The following is a 17578-nucleotide window of genomic DNA, read 5'->3' on the forward strand; positions in this document are numbered from 1 at the left end:
GAAAAAAAGTAATCCATGTTACCGTAACGTATATTCTATTTTGGGATGGTTTGTGGGAAATAAGGATCAACAGTAAGTACTCGTTAATGTAAGAAATATACATTATTTTGTATATGCTAAATTGAACGAAAGAAGTGCTAATGAAACCTAACCTAACAGGCCTAACCTAACCTACTAGGCATACCTCGTTCCAGTGATGGTCCGTGGGGATATCGTGAACTTTTGGCCCAAAAATTCACGATAGCCCCACGGACCATCGCGGGGACAAGGTATGCATAGTAGGTTAGGTTAGGCCTGTTAGGTTAGGTTCCATTAGCACTCCATAATAGCGCGTATAAAGGAAAAAAGTAATCCATGTAAAGGAAAAAAAGTAATCCATGTTACCGTAACGTATATTCTATTTTGAACTACATGTAATTGTTAGCTAATATGATAACAGGTTAGTGAAATACAAATTACCATTTGCAACTTTCTTCTGTGGAAACACTTAATATTAACACTAAGTATGGAAAAAACACTTTTGAACTAAATGTACGTCAACTGTCTTATATGAAAACACTTGATATGAACAATAAGTAAGGGAATAAAAACTTTTGAACTATATGTAATTGATAGCACCTGCTTGCATAAAAAATTCGTGCACTCGACTGTCTAGTCCGAAGTTGGTCTTGAAGATGTACTCCGATAAATAGCCGGAGAACAAATATTTCCTTCGTCCAAAAGTTGACATGGACCGACGGACATTGCGCCATACGCGTTCTATGTTTTGAGAGTGTACTGGAACTTCATCACCCTGCATTCTTTGCAAGTTTTCTTGATGAACAGGTCCGCTTGCTGGTGTGTCGACAAATTCCACGCTATGGTTAACTCTTAGATGTGTGTAGCCTGCTCCCTGTAAGTTTATGTATGCCCTCCAACAATCTGACATGATAGTTGTTCCGGGAAGTATGAATTGTCGTATTATATTTAGCAAAGTTTCTTCGTTTCGGTTTTCTACAGGAGTAGTAGTGTATATTGAGCGTTTCAAAGTAACACTTGGTACGAGGGTATTTGTAGCCTCTTTTTTATCAATCGAATATTAGTTTTTGACATATTTTGACAATTTTTTGTCGATGTTTTAGCGTTTAGCGATGTTTTAACGAAATTTCCCTTTTTTCCCTTTTTTCCCACCTCACACTTGGTACGAATGCCACGATCTTACGTGATATAACTTAACCTATCCTTTTTTTATTACGTGCTAAACTACACGAGAGCCTCTACAAGTAGTGCAGGTGGACCGGTTCACAAACATCAAGTGGCTCTCGAAAAAACCTTAAAAACTCACTTTCTCTCCACGTTCCGCGCCTCATTTATTGCGCTGACGATGTTTCACAGCGTAGAAAACAGCACCAAAACATCAAAAACTCACTTTACTCATTTGGGGATCACCAAAATCTCAAAAAAAAAAACAAACTCACTTTCTCTCATTTATTGCGCTGATGATGTTTGTTTCACAGCGTGTTTATATATCGTGACCTTTGTAAACCTCTCTCTCGGGAACGATGTGTGTAGTGGATTTTAGAGAGAGAGTTCTGCGCCCTTAAGTAAAGGTTCAGTGTTAGCAACCCCCTAAAGAAAAAAGTGGACAGAAAAAAAAAGAAGCTCTGGCATCACTTTTTAAGCTATTTTTTACCTCCTGCTCTTATGCTAACTCGTCCTTTGACCTACACACTTTTGAAATGACTTACGACATTTTTTCCTATAAGTCTGCTGTCTCCTCCTACTGTAAGGTCCCTCAGTGTAATCTACTACGACCTTGTGTGCTCTCAGCGTAATCTGCTACGATGTTTTTTTTTTTAAAAAAAACTCATGTGTGATCTTCTGCGGTGTGTGTGTGATAATCAAAATTATTTTTGTTAAGGCCCCATCAAAAAAAAGAGAATAAAATATATATCCTGCCAGAGAGATGGGGGGTGCGTGGTGCCCAACAACCACTTCTAAAATGGTCATGGCTATCAAAGCCACGCGCGCCTTTTGTATAGAGTTTCATGAGTTGTTATTATTTTTTTTTAATTTGCGCACCGAACTAACTTACATTGTATTTTATATAACCTTGTTGATTTTTTTTAGTATGTGGCAATTACTTTTTTACGAATTATTTTTTAAAACTGTTCCGTCACCCTCTCGTTCTTCACGTCGTACGCGAAAGACTTCTCTGCAATCAGGATGACGCTGCACAGAGTATCGGCAGGCAGCACGTCGTGGAACTCGCACACGATCTTGATGTTGGTGCGATCGTTGACCACCACCTGCTTTCTTTTTGTGGCATTGATGACGAACATCGGCCTGCGTGCTTTGAATTCGCTGGGCGCGTAGTACATGTCCACGCTTCCCTCGGTCACGCGCTTGTAAGCCGTGTAAGCTTCGTAAAGTTTGAGGTAATCGTCTTTGGTCATGTCGAGGTTGTAATTTTCGCGCGGGAACACTTCGTTCCTACCGTTCTTGAGATAAACGTTCTTGATCTTGCAGTCGTCGAATTTGCTGGAATCTTTTTCCTGATTGTTATCGCGCCCGGTCTGAAAGAGTACAATGACGAAATCTGGCATGTCGAACTGTATGTTGTTGAACTGCGTCGTCACGTCGAATTCCATGTGACTTCCGGACGCCATCTTCTGCACGCACTGGTAACCGTAAAAGTGAATCGGCACCTGGGGACTTTTCAAGATCTCCGCTTTGTACTTGAGGGCGTAGTTCGTTTCGTATTCCACCACAGGCATTCTCAACTCCATGCTCCGGATGACGCACTTGGCAGCTTCGGGTAATGTGTTGGCTATCGGCGTGCCGTCGGCGTTCAAGTTGGTGTATCGCATCAGTGCGTCGTTGTCGTTGGCCGCTCTTCGAAACGTGACGCGCAATCCTCCCTTCCACATGATCTCCTTGTAGTCCGAGAAGAAACCGGGCAGCAGACGCATGGGAAAGAGCACCGTGTGACTTCTCGTCGATATTTTCGTCCCCGCTTCGAATCCTCCCGCTTGATAGTATGCCGCGTCCGTTTTGGATAATTTCAATGTTCCCACTGCCGTCGACGTGATGCCTGGATAATCGATTCTGTCTATGACGGTGTTGTGTTTCCTCACCTCCACCTGCGAGAACAGGTGAGGCACGAAGTTGTCCACGAGTATCAAATTTGCTGCTGCGGGAAACGCGTCTCCGCTTTCCTTCTTCACCACGTCGAATTGAAGGTAGAGGTCCGCTCTGTGAGGATGAACGAACCCATCCCCGACGTCCACGTCGTATTCGATATCCCGGTTCGCTTCGTTCAAATTGGCGAACGTGCGACGGTTCGGAGGAAAAGATTGCAATTCGTAACTTTCGATTTGCTCCATTTTCACTATGTGTGTTATTTATTATACGTTGATCTCCAGGACGGCCGTCGTCGTTGCACCTGCGAAATCCACCACGTCGCCTTTCTCGTTCGTCACCACCAACTCTATGTCGTCTATGCGGTTGCGACATACTGGAAAATAGATCGGCGAAGAGGGTGTGTAGATGATCGGTTCCATGAATTCGGAACTTGGTTTGAAAGTGGCTATGATTCCCGTTTGCTTGTGACTTCCTAACAATCCGTCCGAGGATTTCGTGATCATGCCTTCCGCCACGTTGCAGTGTACGTTCAAAATTTCGATGGCTAGAAATTTAGGAATATTGGTTGCCGTGTGCTTGATGCCAGCTTCGAGTTTCGTGTCGTTCTCGAAACCTAAAAGTTCTCCCATGGTGCCCAGGTCCACCGTCTCCGTCGCGGACACGATTTCCACTCTGTGCGTGACCGAATTTCGAGAAAGGTACGTGCCTTTGGGTAATTGAGCTTGCAAAGTGGAAAGATTGTATTGGCCTGGCGTGACGACGATATGTTCGCTTCCGACGCTAATTTTGTTGTTGTGCTGCGTGACGTTGGGTATGAGGTACATGCTGTAGAATGCACGCAGAGCTACGGATTTAGGATAGACGATGTCGTCGTGCAGCGTGAGTTTCAAGATCGAAGATTCGCTCGTGAGATGGAACACGCCCATCGTGTTTAAGGTTCCACAATGCTTTCTGGAAATCTTCGATCGTAGGCTTATTTATTTTAGAGAGAAACGCGAGCATGGAGAGGCAGAGATGACCGCAGTTCACGTCTCCGAAATTTTGAATGCGTTCGTCGTTGTAGTATATAGAGGGATTGTTCGTTTTCAGATAATGAATTAAATTTGTAGGTGGAACCCCTCCGAAAGAATCGAAAACGAATGCTTTGTTATTGTCGTTTTTGTGGTAACATATCCAATGCGTGCCTGGATTTTCTTGACTGTCCAAGTTGACTACGCCACATTCTCTATTTTTAACGGTTGAAGGTAACGAGTCGGACATGAAAACGCCTCTGAAGTTTTTGATTTGTAACGGTTCGATCAGAGATTCAATGTCTCGGTTGGTGAGTGCTGTTGTTTCTTTTTTTTAAACTTTTTCATCACGCCCTTCCCCCCTTTCTTCTCCATGGCCAGGTTGTGACGTTTCTGTTCTTCCAATTCCGCCTTGTTCTTCTTCGAGTCGATGACGGTTTTCGCGATGGCGGCGCTTCCGCCGGCCAAACTTCCAACGGCCCCCAATGCTGCCAGGATGGCCGGGATGCTGAATATGAAACCTCCGATCTTTTGCTGTTTCCGCGAACGCTGCAAGCGTCTCAATTGAGGTGTGCTGAGAAGTAATTTCATTCCGTGTCCTTTCGTCAAGCAAGAACGTTTCTTCTCGCGTTGTTTCTTGGTGAGTAACCCATCGAGGGCACCTAGATTTTTTAGATTGGAGTATGGTATCTGGTACACGACACCCTTGGGCTTCATGTTGATGCTCTATATATATATTTTTTTTCACGGTATGTTATTTATATATATAAATGTTCTGAGATTTTTTTTGTTTCGTGTAATTTTTTTTTTCAAGGTATGTGTTATTTATATCGTCTCACTCAAAACAACTGTGGCGATGTGTTATTTATATATATGTATTCTGGGAAAGAAAAAAAGTTTTTGCTTCGCCTAATGCTATCATGTGGTTTACAAGATCGACAGTTTCAATGTTCGACGCGTACCAGTCTTCGGTAAATCTTCTTCTCCCCTGCCTCCACTCGTGCAGCTCGTCTAACCTATCGTCAATTTTTTTGTTTGCGGCTCGAAAGAGAGTCTCTGGGGATCGGAACATTTTTTTCATTCCGCTTATTTCTCGGAGGTGATCCATGAAAATCATTTTGCACGGTGAACGAAATTCTGGCGTTACTTTACACAAGTCTATGAGTTTAGTTACATCCCCGTCGAACGTGAACGTAAATATTTTGTGCAACACTTCGGGAGGAAGTTGAGTTATACAAGTTGTCATTTTTTTCATGGTATGTTATTTATATATATATATTCCGGGGGTTGGGGTGTCCGTGATTAAACAAATTCTATTACGTGCTTTGTTTTCTTACCAAGAAGTTCCTTTGTACCCTTGTACACGATTCGAGTTTTGTTCTCGATTAAAATAGATAGCTTCTCGTCGGATAACATGTTAGCGTATCGATCTGGTAAAAATAGACTGTATTGTCCGTCGAGCAACAGACGCACCTTGGGACCATACTGGGTAGAAACGATTGAACCGGAAGTTATCGTGTAAGGTTTGTCGACTTCCAATTCCTGAATTTTTACATATTCGACTGACAAATTTAGCATTTGTTTTAATGCTTGGAGATCACTCATTTTTTTTTTCACTCATATCGAAGGAGAAAAATTTTCAGTGTGTGTGTTAGAGAAATTTAATTTTTTTTCACAATGTGTGTTATTTATATATACCGAAGATTATTTTTTTTTCACGATGTGTGTTATTTATATATACTTTTTTTCACGAGATTTTTTTTGTATCGAAGATTTTTTTTTTAACAGAGGAAGAAAGTCCGTGCTTCGGAAAACGCGATGATGTGCGTGATGATATCTTCCGTCTCCTGTTTGGACTTACGCCAATCATCCGTGTATCGTCTTCTTCCCTGCCTCGCCTCGTGAAGTTCATCCAACCTATCGTTTAATTTTTTCCCTGCAGCCGAAAGAAGAGTGTCGAGATCACCGCACCTCATGCCACTGATCCCCCGAAGACGGTCCTTGACAGCCATTTCACAAGGGATGCGAAAATACGGCGTTGATCTCGCTACGATTAAAAGTTTATTAACATCTCCGTTTACTACCTGTTTGAAAATTTTACATAGCAGTTCGGGCGGTAAGTCGGTTATACGAGACATGTTGTTTTTTTACTGTATGTTATTTATTTACACACCCCACCCAAATTTTTGTTTCGTGTTCATGGCGATGGTGGTGCCCAGTGCTGCAACTCTTTCTCCCAGCGATGCGTCTCTGCTGACGAATCTTTCGAAAGCTGCGTGCTCTAACTTTCTGTCTGCTTCGTGACGTGCATCCAGATCCGTGCGCGTGGTGTTGTAAGCGATGTCGTGATCTTTGCATGCGGCGTCCAACGGATTCACACCCTTGTCTCCTCTCTCCAATCTTTTCTCGAGTTTGGTACCCGGTCCGCAGTACTGGTAGCCAGGTAAATGCATCTCGAAAGGTAACTTGTTGATGATGTCGTTCACGAGTCCCTTTCCTTCGGCCACGTTCCAGAATCTCGGAGGCAGCGTGTTGATGATTTTAATGAGGTAACCTATGCCCTTGTCGTCGTTCACGATGAAGTTGGAAAGTTTGGCGCTGATCATGTCCACGATGCCAACCTTCTCGTTGTAGAAATTACGATTGCCTGCATTCTCTTCGCCTGCAATAACCAACAACCTGTCTATGAGCTTCCTCACGTCGTCCACCCAAACGAATTCTTTGGGTAACGTGTTGTAGCGTTTGACGCCGCTGCCTGTTTTGACCTGGTTCCATATCGGTTTGATGAGATTCCTGTACTTCTCACCGCTGCTCGATTTCACCCTATTCTGCGAGGCGTCGTTGTTTTGGTACAAGGCATCCGTCATGATCAGAATTTCCTTGTAACTCTGGTAATCTTCGTCGGTGTAATCTTTCGGCTGCTTTTTGGCAACGAGTTCCCACAGTCCCACCGTACCCGGATACCTCGTCCAACTATCCTTCTCGCCTAAATTGACTTTAATGTCGTTGCCTTCGAAGCTCACCTTCGATTTTCCAATCTTCCACACGACACCGCCGCCTTCGTTGCTCTCCATGCTCGGATACAATCCGAACACTTCATCCTTGTCGAACTTCCCCGTGCTCAGGTAGTCTCGTGCCAAAGGTCCCAACTCGATCTTATCCGAAGACGACGTGCTACCTATGGCTCGACGTCTTGCCGGTACTTCCTTCAGTTCGAACGGCGTCGAAGGAATGCTCGAAATGGGCGTGGGTACGGTGTAACTTTTAGCTGCGAGCGGTACGAGTTCGTTGATCAAATTTTTATTTTGTTCCGTGACACTTTTAATTTCTTTACCTAGACCGCTGATGGCGTCGATCACAGGTTTATCTTGACGTTTCTTCTCTTCGTAGGATCCGCGATTCTCGGATTTCCAACCTTTGAAGCGTTTCACGAGGTAATCGCGAAGCTTGAGATTTTCCTCTTCTTGAAATTGACGTTTTGACATTTTGCTATATACGTTGAAACGTTTTTGAAACGTCGAATTCTCAGCCTATACGTTCGGTTCTCCTAGTTTTCTTGCTGTCACCTGCTTGAGACTATCCACTTTTTCTAACACTCACTTTTTGTTGTAATGGTTATTTATATATGCTTGTCAGACGTTTGAAAAAAAAGAACGTTTTTTCAAATTTTATTTTTTTAGATTCTCACGACCTTTTGAATTTTTTTTTTGGATTTTCTTCTTGTTGCAAATCTGAAATTTTCCTCTTGTCAGCCTTTGAGACGTCTAGATAAACGTTTATTTTATTCCTATATTTTCCATGGTTTGCCTTTCGAGTCATGTCGATGGTCACGAATCCGAAATCGTCACTGTTCCAACAGTGGGAGCAGCGTTCCGAAAATATATTTTAATTCATGTCAGCCCCTACGTAATCATCGTGTGCGTGTTTTAAATTGGTGTGGTCTTGTCGAAACAAACATATGAAATTAGCGTTGTCGCGTAGCAGTTGTTTCGGAACCTTGGAAAAAGTTTGTGCCAGGTAGAAACAATCCAATCCTTTGTGACGACCTCGAGTGAAAAAATTACGAATCTCCTTTTGATTTTCCAAGATCATGTCGTCGAACACCACAACGGAATTCTCGAGACAATCGTCCAGTGGAATGATTTCAGATGCGAAAGTTGCAATGCCCAGTCCCTCGTACAGTTTCATAAGTTGCTGGTATTTCGGTTGTTCGAGACTTTTCGAAAATACGTAGAGGTGTCTGTTTTCCCAGTCTAACCAATTGGGTGCGAGGATAAAATTATCAATGAGCAGTGTCGTTTTTCCGCACCCCGAAGGTCCTACGATCAGACATCGTATGCTGTCGGGGAGCAATTCTCCATTCCTTTTCTTCGTTCGATTTTCCGAATCAGGTAGACGTTTCACGACATTCCACGCACTCATAGAATCACTTCGTTTGAATCGATCCAACTCGTGTCCGGAAGTCCCAGCCATTTCACCAAAAGTTTGTCGCCTCTCTTGCGCAAAACTTTTTCGATAAGGTACGTGTCGGGGTATTTAGTTTTAGAGAGTTCCTCCTCGTAGAAGCGCCCCAATAAAATTTCACCGCCACTGTCCTTTATTATATACGTGTGACGGTTCCCGGGTAGAACTCGAACCACGGTAAAAAGTTCCGTGCTCCAGTTTCGTGTGAAACCCCTGTCGAACGTTCGCTTCAATTTACTGACCCTCACCTGGTCTCCAATTTTGTATTTAGGTTTTTTTGTCGTGGGCGTGTACTTTGGACAGTAAACGCTGGAAATTAATCGCTGCTCGTCGGACTTGGTAACGTCAGCTGGCTTCATGCCTATCGTTCTGTGTACCGTATCATTATAGGTGTCGACGAGTTCCGGAAGAATGGTGACCCACTTGTAGTTTCCATGAAGCGTGAAGCGCGACCACATGCGCGATTTCAGAGTGCGATTGAATCTTTCCACGATGCTGGCCTTGACGTCACTGAAGGTCGAGTAATGTCGAATGTCGTGTTTCCGAATAAACTTTTGGAATACGGCATTGTAAAATTCCTTCCCCTTGTCCGTGTGCAGAAACCGAGGTCGTCTGCCGCCGCTTTCGCGAAAAATTGACTTGAATGCCTCCGTGACGCACGTTCCTGTTTTGGCCTTCAAAGGTAGAGCCCATGCGAATTTCGAAAACGTGTCTATGACGGTGAGGAGGTACTTGTTGCCCTTGTTCAATTTATGTACATTTTTTAACTTGCCGCTACTCATCTCGACGAGGTCGCTTTGCCAGAGGTCGTCGATTCCCTTGCTTGGTCACCACCGCCAAACGTTCGTAGTTGCGGCGTGCGGGTTTATGCAATTCTTCGACGATGGCTTGCCTAGACATTTTTTTTTTAGAGATTACGTTTGAAGAGAAGCACCAGCGTGATGGGATTCAAAGAGGGTGGCACCTCGCTCGTGTTTTGAACGATCAGCTTATCGCCGGCACTCACGTCGAAAACTGTAAGATCTTCGTCTTCGTGTATTTCATATATGTTGCGCGTTTCGTTCCAACGTGCCAGAGGAATGTTTCCTGCTTTCTGGACACCACGATTCGATATCAACGTCATGGTGGGAACGCTAGCTTTTCTGCCGTGAGACCAGTACGAAAATTCGTTTATCTGAATCGTGCCATCGAGGAGAAACTTGTAGTACGGATGATAAGGATGTAGCATGTACAGTTTGTTACCTTCGACGAACGTGGAGATTCTCTGTTGATTGGGTACGCTGTTGATTTCGATGGCTTGCAGAGAATGCAGTTTAGCGAATTTAGTATCGACGCTAACAAGGTTGCTGTGAAGCTGTCCCAGTGTATTTTGTACGGGCAACAAATGCTCGACTATGGTATCCGTTACTGTAGAAAATGACGGTTTGATTTTCACTTCCACGTTCAACTGCTTGTAGTTTTCGTTGAGTTCTTGCAGCTTGGCACCGAAAGAGGCCAGCGTCGATTCCTGCGTGGATTCCAGCACTCCAACTTGATCTCTGATGTTGACGACAATACTCTGAAGGTTCTCGACTTGGTTCAATTTCGAACTCTTCTCGGTAAGATCGTTCACGATGCTTCGCATCTCGGTAAACTGCGCGTGAAGGTCGGCGACGCTCTGCGAAGTGGGCAGCGTCGACACCAGCGAACTAATTTCGTCTCGAATCTGTTCCACGTTCGCCGTTTCCGTTTCTAGTCGTTTCAGCATACGTGATATGTTCCTTTTCAAAGCGTGCAATTCTTTGGAGGTGGGGAGATTGGCCACCCTACTCTCGAGATCGCTCAACGAACTTTTGATGTCGCTCGAATCGGATAGTGCCGTCACCGCCGTTTTCAATTTTTCCAAATCTTCGCTCGAAGGTACGCTCGTCCGTAACGATTCCAAGTCACCCTGTATGCTGTCCAGTACGTGATGAAAATGAGCAAGATTCGTTTCGACGTTCAAATTTTCTAAATATTCCATCTTCTGCTTTACCGTACTTAACGTGTCCTGAATGCTCGTCAATGCGCTCGCTTCAGCGTGAATATTTTTAATTTCTTCGTTGATCAACTCCAGAGACGCCTGAAGCGTAGCGATGGTGGTTTGAATGTGTTCGAAATCTCGATAGGCCTCCAATTGAATTTTTATGTTCGCGACGCTTTTACCGATGACCTGCAGTTCGTCTGACGATGGTAGGTTCGTCATGGTATCTTCCAAAGTTTGTAACTTGGATTTAATTTCTTCCAACGTGCCGGTGAATTCTTCTTGTAATTTGGAAACGACGACGTGCAAGCGTTCCGCATCGATATCATTCACGACGGTTTGAAGTTCAGAGAAATTCTTTTCGATTACGGAAGTTCGTTCTTCGATTTCGAGTTTCAATTTTTCCAAATCTTCATTTTTCGATTGAAATTGCTGTAATTTGGCCAAATCATTTTGAAGCGAATCCACGCTCAACTGTATATTTTGAACGTTGTCGTAAGAAGGTACGTCAACATAATTTTTTATGAGCGTTTTCAGTTCGGAATCGATTTTCAGAATGGGGTCGAGACATTGCGTTTGGAGCGTAGCTATTTCCGACTCTAAACTTTTGTTTAAGGTCTCCTGCAAAGCGATCAAATCGCTCCTCAACTTTTTAATTCGGACGTCCAACATGAGAATCTCTTCTGCGTGGTCTACACGCTTGGTGTTGCCGAAAATGTCGTTAGGCATTTTTTTGGTTAACGGTTATTTATAATAGGATAGACGATTCGTAATTCTACGAAGAGAGGAATGAGTTTATCGTAATCTCCTAGGAGTTCCACGTAAAGACAATCTCCTGCTGAAACGTCGTACGCCATGTTAGAAAGTACCTTGTCGTGCTTCATTCGAAAAATGTTCTTGCCGGTAGATATTTTGATTTCGCCTACGTTTTCCGGATTCACGGTGATTTGAAGTTTCCCACCGATCGAAATTTCGTAAAAATGTAAATTGTTGTTGAAGACGTAAAACATCTTGCCGACGTCCTCGTCGAATTTCGTCCAAATGCTGTTGAGGTGAATAATCAGTAGACCGTTGAGATTGGATAACATGGAAGGTAGAAATTCATGATCTGTCGTCGCGCGGTGTACGGTCTCCATTGTTTGCTTTCGGAAACCAAAGAGATTCATTGTCCTTGCTAGTTACTTATTGTGTATGTGAGACAGTTTAAGTTTTTTTTTTTCATTTGCATTGCCTACAATTTTTACTAATTTCTAAACGATAGTGCCCCCAAGGCAACGTGTGGATTCCACAAGACAAAATACATCTTTTATCGTCATGCGGATCTAATGCTACTTTCCTAACTTTGTTTGTTGTAATCACGTGGTCTACACTTTGGATTCTTTGTTCTATACTTAGTATCGTCGATTGTGAGTAAAGGCAATCGATGTAATCGTGGAAGGTGAGTTTGTTCTCCACCGTATTTTTGCCCACACCTTTTGCCTTCTTCGTGACGCTACTCTCTGTTCTCATGGCATACATCTTCGAACGCAAACCCGCGAACTCGACAATAATATCACCGTTACATTCATCTTTCAGTTTACCTAGGACTTTTTTGTTACGAGATGGAATTCCAAATCTGTTGGGTTGAGGATACGCAGAAGTATCGAAATACTCAAGCATGGAAGGATTTTTTATGTCTTCATAGAGGTTAGGTGTTTGTATGCTGTAAATATAGCTGTCGGTGTCCGTGTACAAAAGTGATATTTTATCATTGTAGAAGGGTTTCATTACGTCATAATGAAATTCGAACATGTAAAGTTTCGACAAGTCGAGAACCGTTGCGCCAACGTAAATTGGTTTTCTGAATTTCATCAATTTTATATCTAGTGATGAAGGAATTGGGAGCATAAAAGTCGAAACATTAATTTGCCTCAAACATCGCTCAGAAGCTCGCAAGTTGAACGCTCATTCACCCCACATTCCACCGGATGCAGAGCCGAGCAACAAGAATTTTCCACTCGGCTCTGCACAGTCAGCAAGGCAACGGCCCTCGCCAGCGGTGAGTGCACCTCCACTGTAAATTTCCATCTGCATCCAGGGATACCCCAGGTGCACAGTGGAGGTGCAAAGTCCACCAACCTATGACTCAAATCCAATGTATAAAACCGCTGGAGACAGAAAATCGATCTCTCACTTCGCTCCAATATCACCACCAAACTGATCGACGAGAAGAGGACGACGGCCTGCTGAGAGATCACGACACTACGAGGCGGCAACAAGCGAGAAGTCCATAGCAGTCCGGATTAAGCCAACCGAAGAATCTGCAAGAATAAAACAAGTCGCCGAATTGCCTGCCGTCTCTTGTCGTCATCTTCGATCTCTCCAGCGGACACCTGTCACCATCGCCGACGCTAGAAGCCGAGGGCCAGACCAACAGCAAGGGGTGAGTAGCGTTCAACAACACAGGCTCCCAACAATCCTTCATCAGCCTCCTTAAGGGTAGAGGTGGTTAGCCAAGTCAAACTTAAGCCCTATTGTAATTATCTGAGCTACGTCCGGCGTGACTCGATCCCGTACCTTACCCGACGTCACGCTACATGGTGGAGATAGCCGGCTCCACTCCGTGGATTTCCATAAAATTTTAATTTTTTTTGTTACGTCACTCAAAACCCCATAATCTAAAATCCCCACCGCGCACAGCAGCAACCCTAGAAATTCTTCTTTTTCGATAATACACTTCGTATTATAAACTCCCCACTTGTAATTTTTTTTCTTCCGCTCACTATCTTTCATTTCTTGTGAATAAGTGCATAAAAATTCCCCCTTCCTAAATTGGCATGAACGAATCCCAAATTATTCTTCACGAAGAGCTAGACCGTTCTCTTGACCAGATTCTCTCCTTAGCCTCCGCTATTAATTCGCCCGCTCCTTCCCCCCGAATAACCAGATCCAAGGCTCAACATCCCGATTATCCACAGTTTCTAGGTGGTCTAGAAACTCCCAAACGAAAAAAGAAACACCCAGAACCCCAAACCAGTACACCTAGAACTAACACCCCTACCACCATCAATCCATCCCCGTCAAGAATGTCCGTAAATATACCCCATGGCTTATACCCCGCCCCCTTCACAGGAAAAAACCCTCAAGAAGTTGAGCAGTTTTTTGAAAAGTTCGATAGTATTGCGGGCGCTTTGGCGTGGGAGGAAAATAAAAAACGCGAAATGTTGCCATTGTTCCTCGCAGACATAGCGCTCACATTTTTGAACGATCTCAAGAAGCAGCCAAACTTCAACACCCTCACCTTTCCGCAAATCAAAAAAGAATTAATTTCATTATTTAAAGGCAGTCACTTAGTCAGCATGCCCATCCAAATTTTATTAGAGACAAAGCAGGAAATTAACCAGCCCATTCATGATTATGTAATTCGCAAGAAAAATCTCGTCCTTCAATTCTTCCCGCAAGCGACGAACCCTCAAATCCTTTCTTATGTTGTGTCGGGACTTCGATCTAAACACATCGCTGCGATAGGAGACAAAGAGTTCACCGACACAAGTTCTCTTATTGCACATCTGCAGAATCAAGAAAGGCAAGACATGCTGATTCAAGCTAGACGCAATGAGGAACAAAGTGAAGCGATGAAACTGATAGATGCCGCCAAGTACATGCATTCCATTTACGCAACAGCCTCCACTCAGTTTCCCAGCTGTACGCAACCTCAGGTCAGCAACACCCATCCTTTCCCCACACCTCAGCCTGCTTCGTCATTTGTGACGTATTCCCCCCCTACCCCCTCCCGCAGATCTCTCAAGCTCCATACAACTTTCTTCCGCAGCAACCTTATCAAGCACCAGCAGCTCTTCCGACCAACTCCTGGCAGGTCCAAACCACGCCCACAGTCCCTCCTTCCCTCCCCTCAAGTCAAACTCCAAACACGCAGTCTGCTAGTTCTCCCAGCGCGGCCGTTTCCCAGTCTTGCAACGCAATTCTGCCATCTGGCGGTTCAACAGCGAACCAACTAGATTCAGTCACGAACCAATTGCAAACCTTAACATTAGAAAATAAAGTTGAAGCGTTGTGTCACACTGTCCAGAACCTGGCAGATCAAATACAATCAAATAACAGTAATCAATTTCAGACCCGGCCGACTTTTTACGGCCAGGGGAATGGCAATCGCAGAGGTTCTACTCGCGGCATGCGACGTAATTTCAGATCTCGAGGTGGAAATAATAATTCAGACGGGGGGCGACAAAATTCACAGTTTTCGCAATGCCAGATTTGTTTCCGTTCAAATCACTCTACCAGGGACTGTTTTTATAATCCAAACAATGAAAACAAGGGCGATTTAAACTGAAAAACCGTGTGAATCGATGGGACGGATCCACACGCAAGACAAAATTTGACACAGTTCCTATCCTTGAAAAAAACAACCTATTCTTCATTCAAGCTCATGTAAATAATAACCCCCTAAAATTATGATTGACAACGCAAGCCAGATTAGTATTTGTCCTCAGCATTTAATTCCACCTAATGCAAAGAAAATTCAAATGCACAGCATTATTAAAGGCGTCACTGGTAACAGACTTCCTATCTCAGAAATTGTAATACTCCCCCTTCACATAGGAAGATATAGGTACTCCCACCCTTTTAGAGTTGTGCAATCCAAAGAATTACCTCCTCTCCTTGGCAATGACTTTTTGAAGACACAAAATTGTGACATTTCACTTAGTACTAACCTGTTAACTCTTAGACGCTTAGGCCATATTCCAAACTATAACCTTCCCACAAAATCACACACCTACACCATCCCTGATGTAATTTTTTCTAAACTACACCCTACTAGCAACCAACACAGTTTAGTAACAATCCCAGAAAATGTAACCCTAAAACCTAGAACCCGAACATATGTTCCAGTTTCCATCACTCCCCCCCTCCCCCACAATATCCTACTCACACCCTCTCAGGAAACACTCCTTACATACAATATCCTCATACCCCATGCCCTACTTAATACTTCTTCCCCTCTGTTACTAATTCATAACCCCTCAGAGAAACCAGTCACTCTCAAATCCAACACCCCACTTGGCCCAGCAACCCCCTGTGACATAATAGTAGACATGACAGATGCATCCAACACTGACATGACTACCACTACATACGCATGCACAGAAGACAATACAGACAACACAAGACTGAAGGAAAGTCAGCAAAAATTTGACCCATCTTGCATCAGTATTAACCCTGACTTATCAGAGGCAGACAAACAGAAAATCATACAGTTAGTATTTGATTATGCTGATGTTTTAGCTTGGAAAGGCGATAAACTCACCACAACCCCAATTTATGAGTACGACATTGACATTGGCGACAATCAACCTCCCTATATGAGACAATACCCCATTCCTTTGAATCTTAGAGAACAAATGAAAATTGAGCGTAACAAGCTCTTACAAGATGGCATCATTCGCAGGTCAGAAGGTAGTCCATTCCGACACCCAGTTCTCTTAGTGCGCAAGCGAGACAATTCGTTCCGCGTGGTGTCTGACCTTCGGGCACTGAATAAAATTATTCAGCCCTCTTCTCTCCCAACACCTAACATTGACAACATTTTAGCAGACATGGCAGGCAAGAAATATTACACAACCCTTGACCTTAAATCGGCATTTTTTCAGGTAAAATTAACAGAAAGGTCAAAGAAAATGACCTCATTTGCAATTAGTAATTGTGGAAATTACGAGTATGAAGTACTGCCAATGGGATTGAAGACAAGTAGTCAGGTCATGAACAATGTAATGTCTATGGCTCTATCTGGCATAGATAGTTCCGAGATATCTGCATATACGGATGACATAATTTGCTACACAAACTCAGTTGACGCAATGCTACAAGTTTTACATAAAGTCTTTGCTAAATTACGTGCAGCCAATTTGAAACTAGGGCCAAATAAATGTAAATTTTGCTTTGAGGAAATTCCAGTCTTAGGTCATCTTGTGTCGCAAAAGGGATTTAAAATTTCTGATCACATCCTGCGTGCAATCAAAGAATTCCCTCCACCTAAATCTAAGAAGAATTTGAAATCTTTCCTAGGCATATGCAATTTCATCAGACGCTATGTACAAGGGTTTGCGGAACCCGCAGAATGTTTGTTCAAATTACTCAAAAAGAAAGTAAACTTTCATTGGCATGAAGAGCATCAGAAAAGCTTTGAGGCATTAAAAGACAAAATTATTTCCGCACCCATTCTTAGACCTTATGACCCAAAGCAGACTTCATGCGTATACATCGACGCGTCATACCAGGGTATGGGCGGTTGTCTTATGCAGAAAGATACTGATGGAATACTGCATCCGATAGCTTTCTGCAGCAGACACCTTACAGACACTGAGAAAAAAGCAGATGTCTTTTCTCTTGAAATTGCAGCTGCCTTTTATGTCCTAAAATCATACAAATTCTTCTTAATCAACACACCTTTTATAGTTTTCACAGATAACCATGCATTGTCTTACCTTAGAACAACAAAACAGTTGTCCGGGGTACTTGCTCGAAGATCACTCTTCTTCCAAGAGTTCGACTTCCAAATCCACCATATCCCATCATCACAGAATGGTATTGCTGATGCATTATCAAGGAATCCTGTAGACCCAGCCCCTTCCTTGCCCAACGACACAGCACAAGACACTTTCCTTGACACAGACGAGGAGGACATACTAAATCAAGTCTTCATGTTACAATCTGATGACTTTGACATAGGTACGGCACAAAGAGAGGACCCATACTTACAAGCATTAATCAAAATTCATGAAAACCACCCAGATGCTGATCACAAATTAGAGAAAACAGCCTACTCATTTGTTCTTGACAATGGAATCCTTTATAGGAACACTAAATTTTCACCAGGCTATAGAAGACAGTTATGTATTCCCCAAAAACTAAGAAAAGAAGTGTTTCAATTAATTCACTGTAACAAAATGATGGCCGCACATCAAGGTGCTGCTAAAACATA

At 43.3% G+C, this 17578-nt stretch overlaps 1 protein-coding gene across 1 annotated transcript in view; it reads right to left on the reverse strand.

Annotated features, from left to right (window-relative positions):
- Positions 1-598: 598 nt before the first annotated feature.
- LOC146005473 (uncharacterized) overlaps positions 599-17578 on the reverse strand; it is a 29477-nt gene continuing 12497 nt past the window's right edge. The window contains exon 2 of the mRNA XM_083144717.1: positions 599-993. Within this exon, the coding sequence (XP_083000843.1) occupies positions 599-993 (395 nt within the window). The remainder of the gene's footprint in view (positions 994-17578) is intronic.

This window comes from Lepisma saccharinum, chromosome 23 (assembly GCF_977018435.1).
Source record: "Lepisma saccharinum chromosome 23, izLepSacc3.1, whole genome shotgun sequence".
NCBI classification, from domain to species: Eukaryota; Metazoa; Arthropoda; class Insecta; order Zygentoma; family Lepismatidae; genus Lepisma; species Lepisma saccharinum.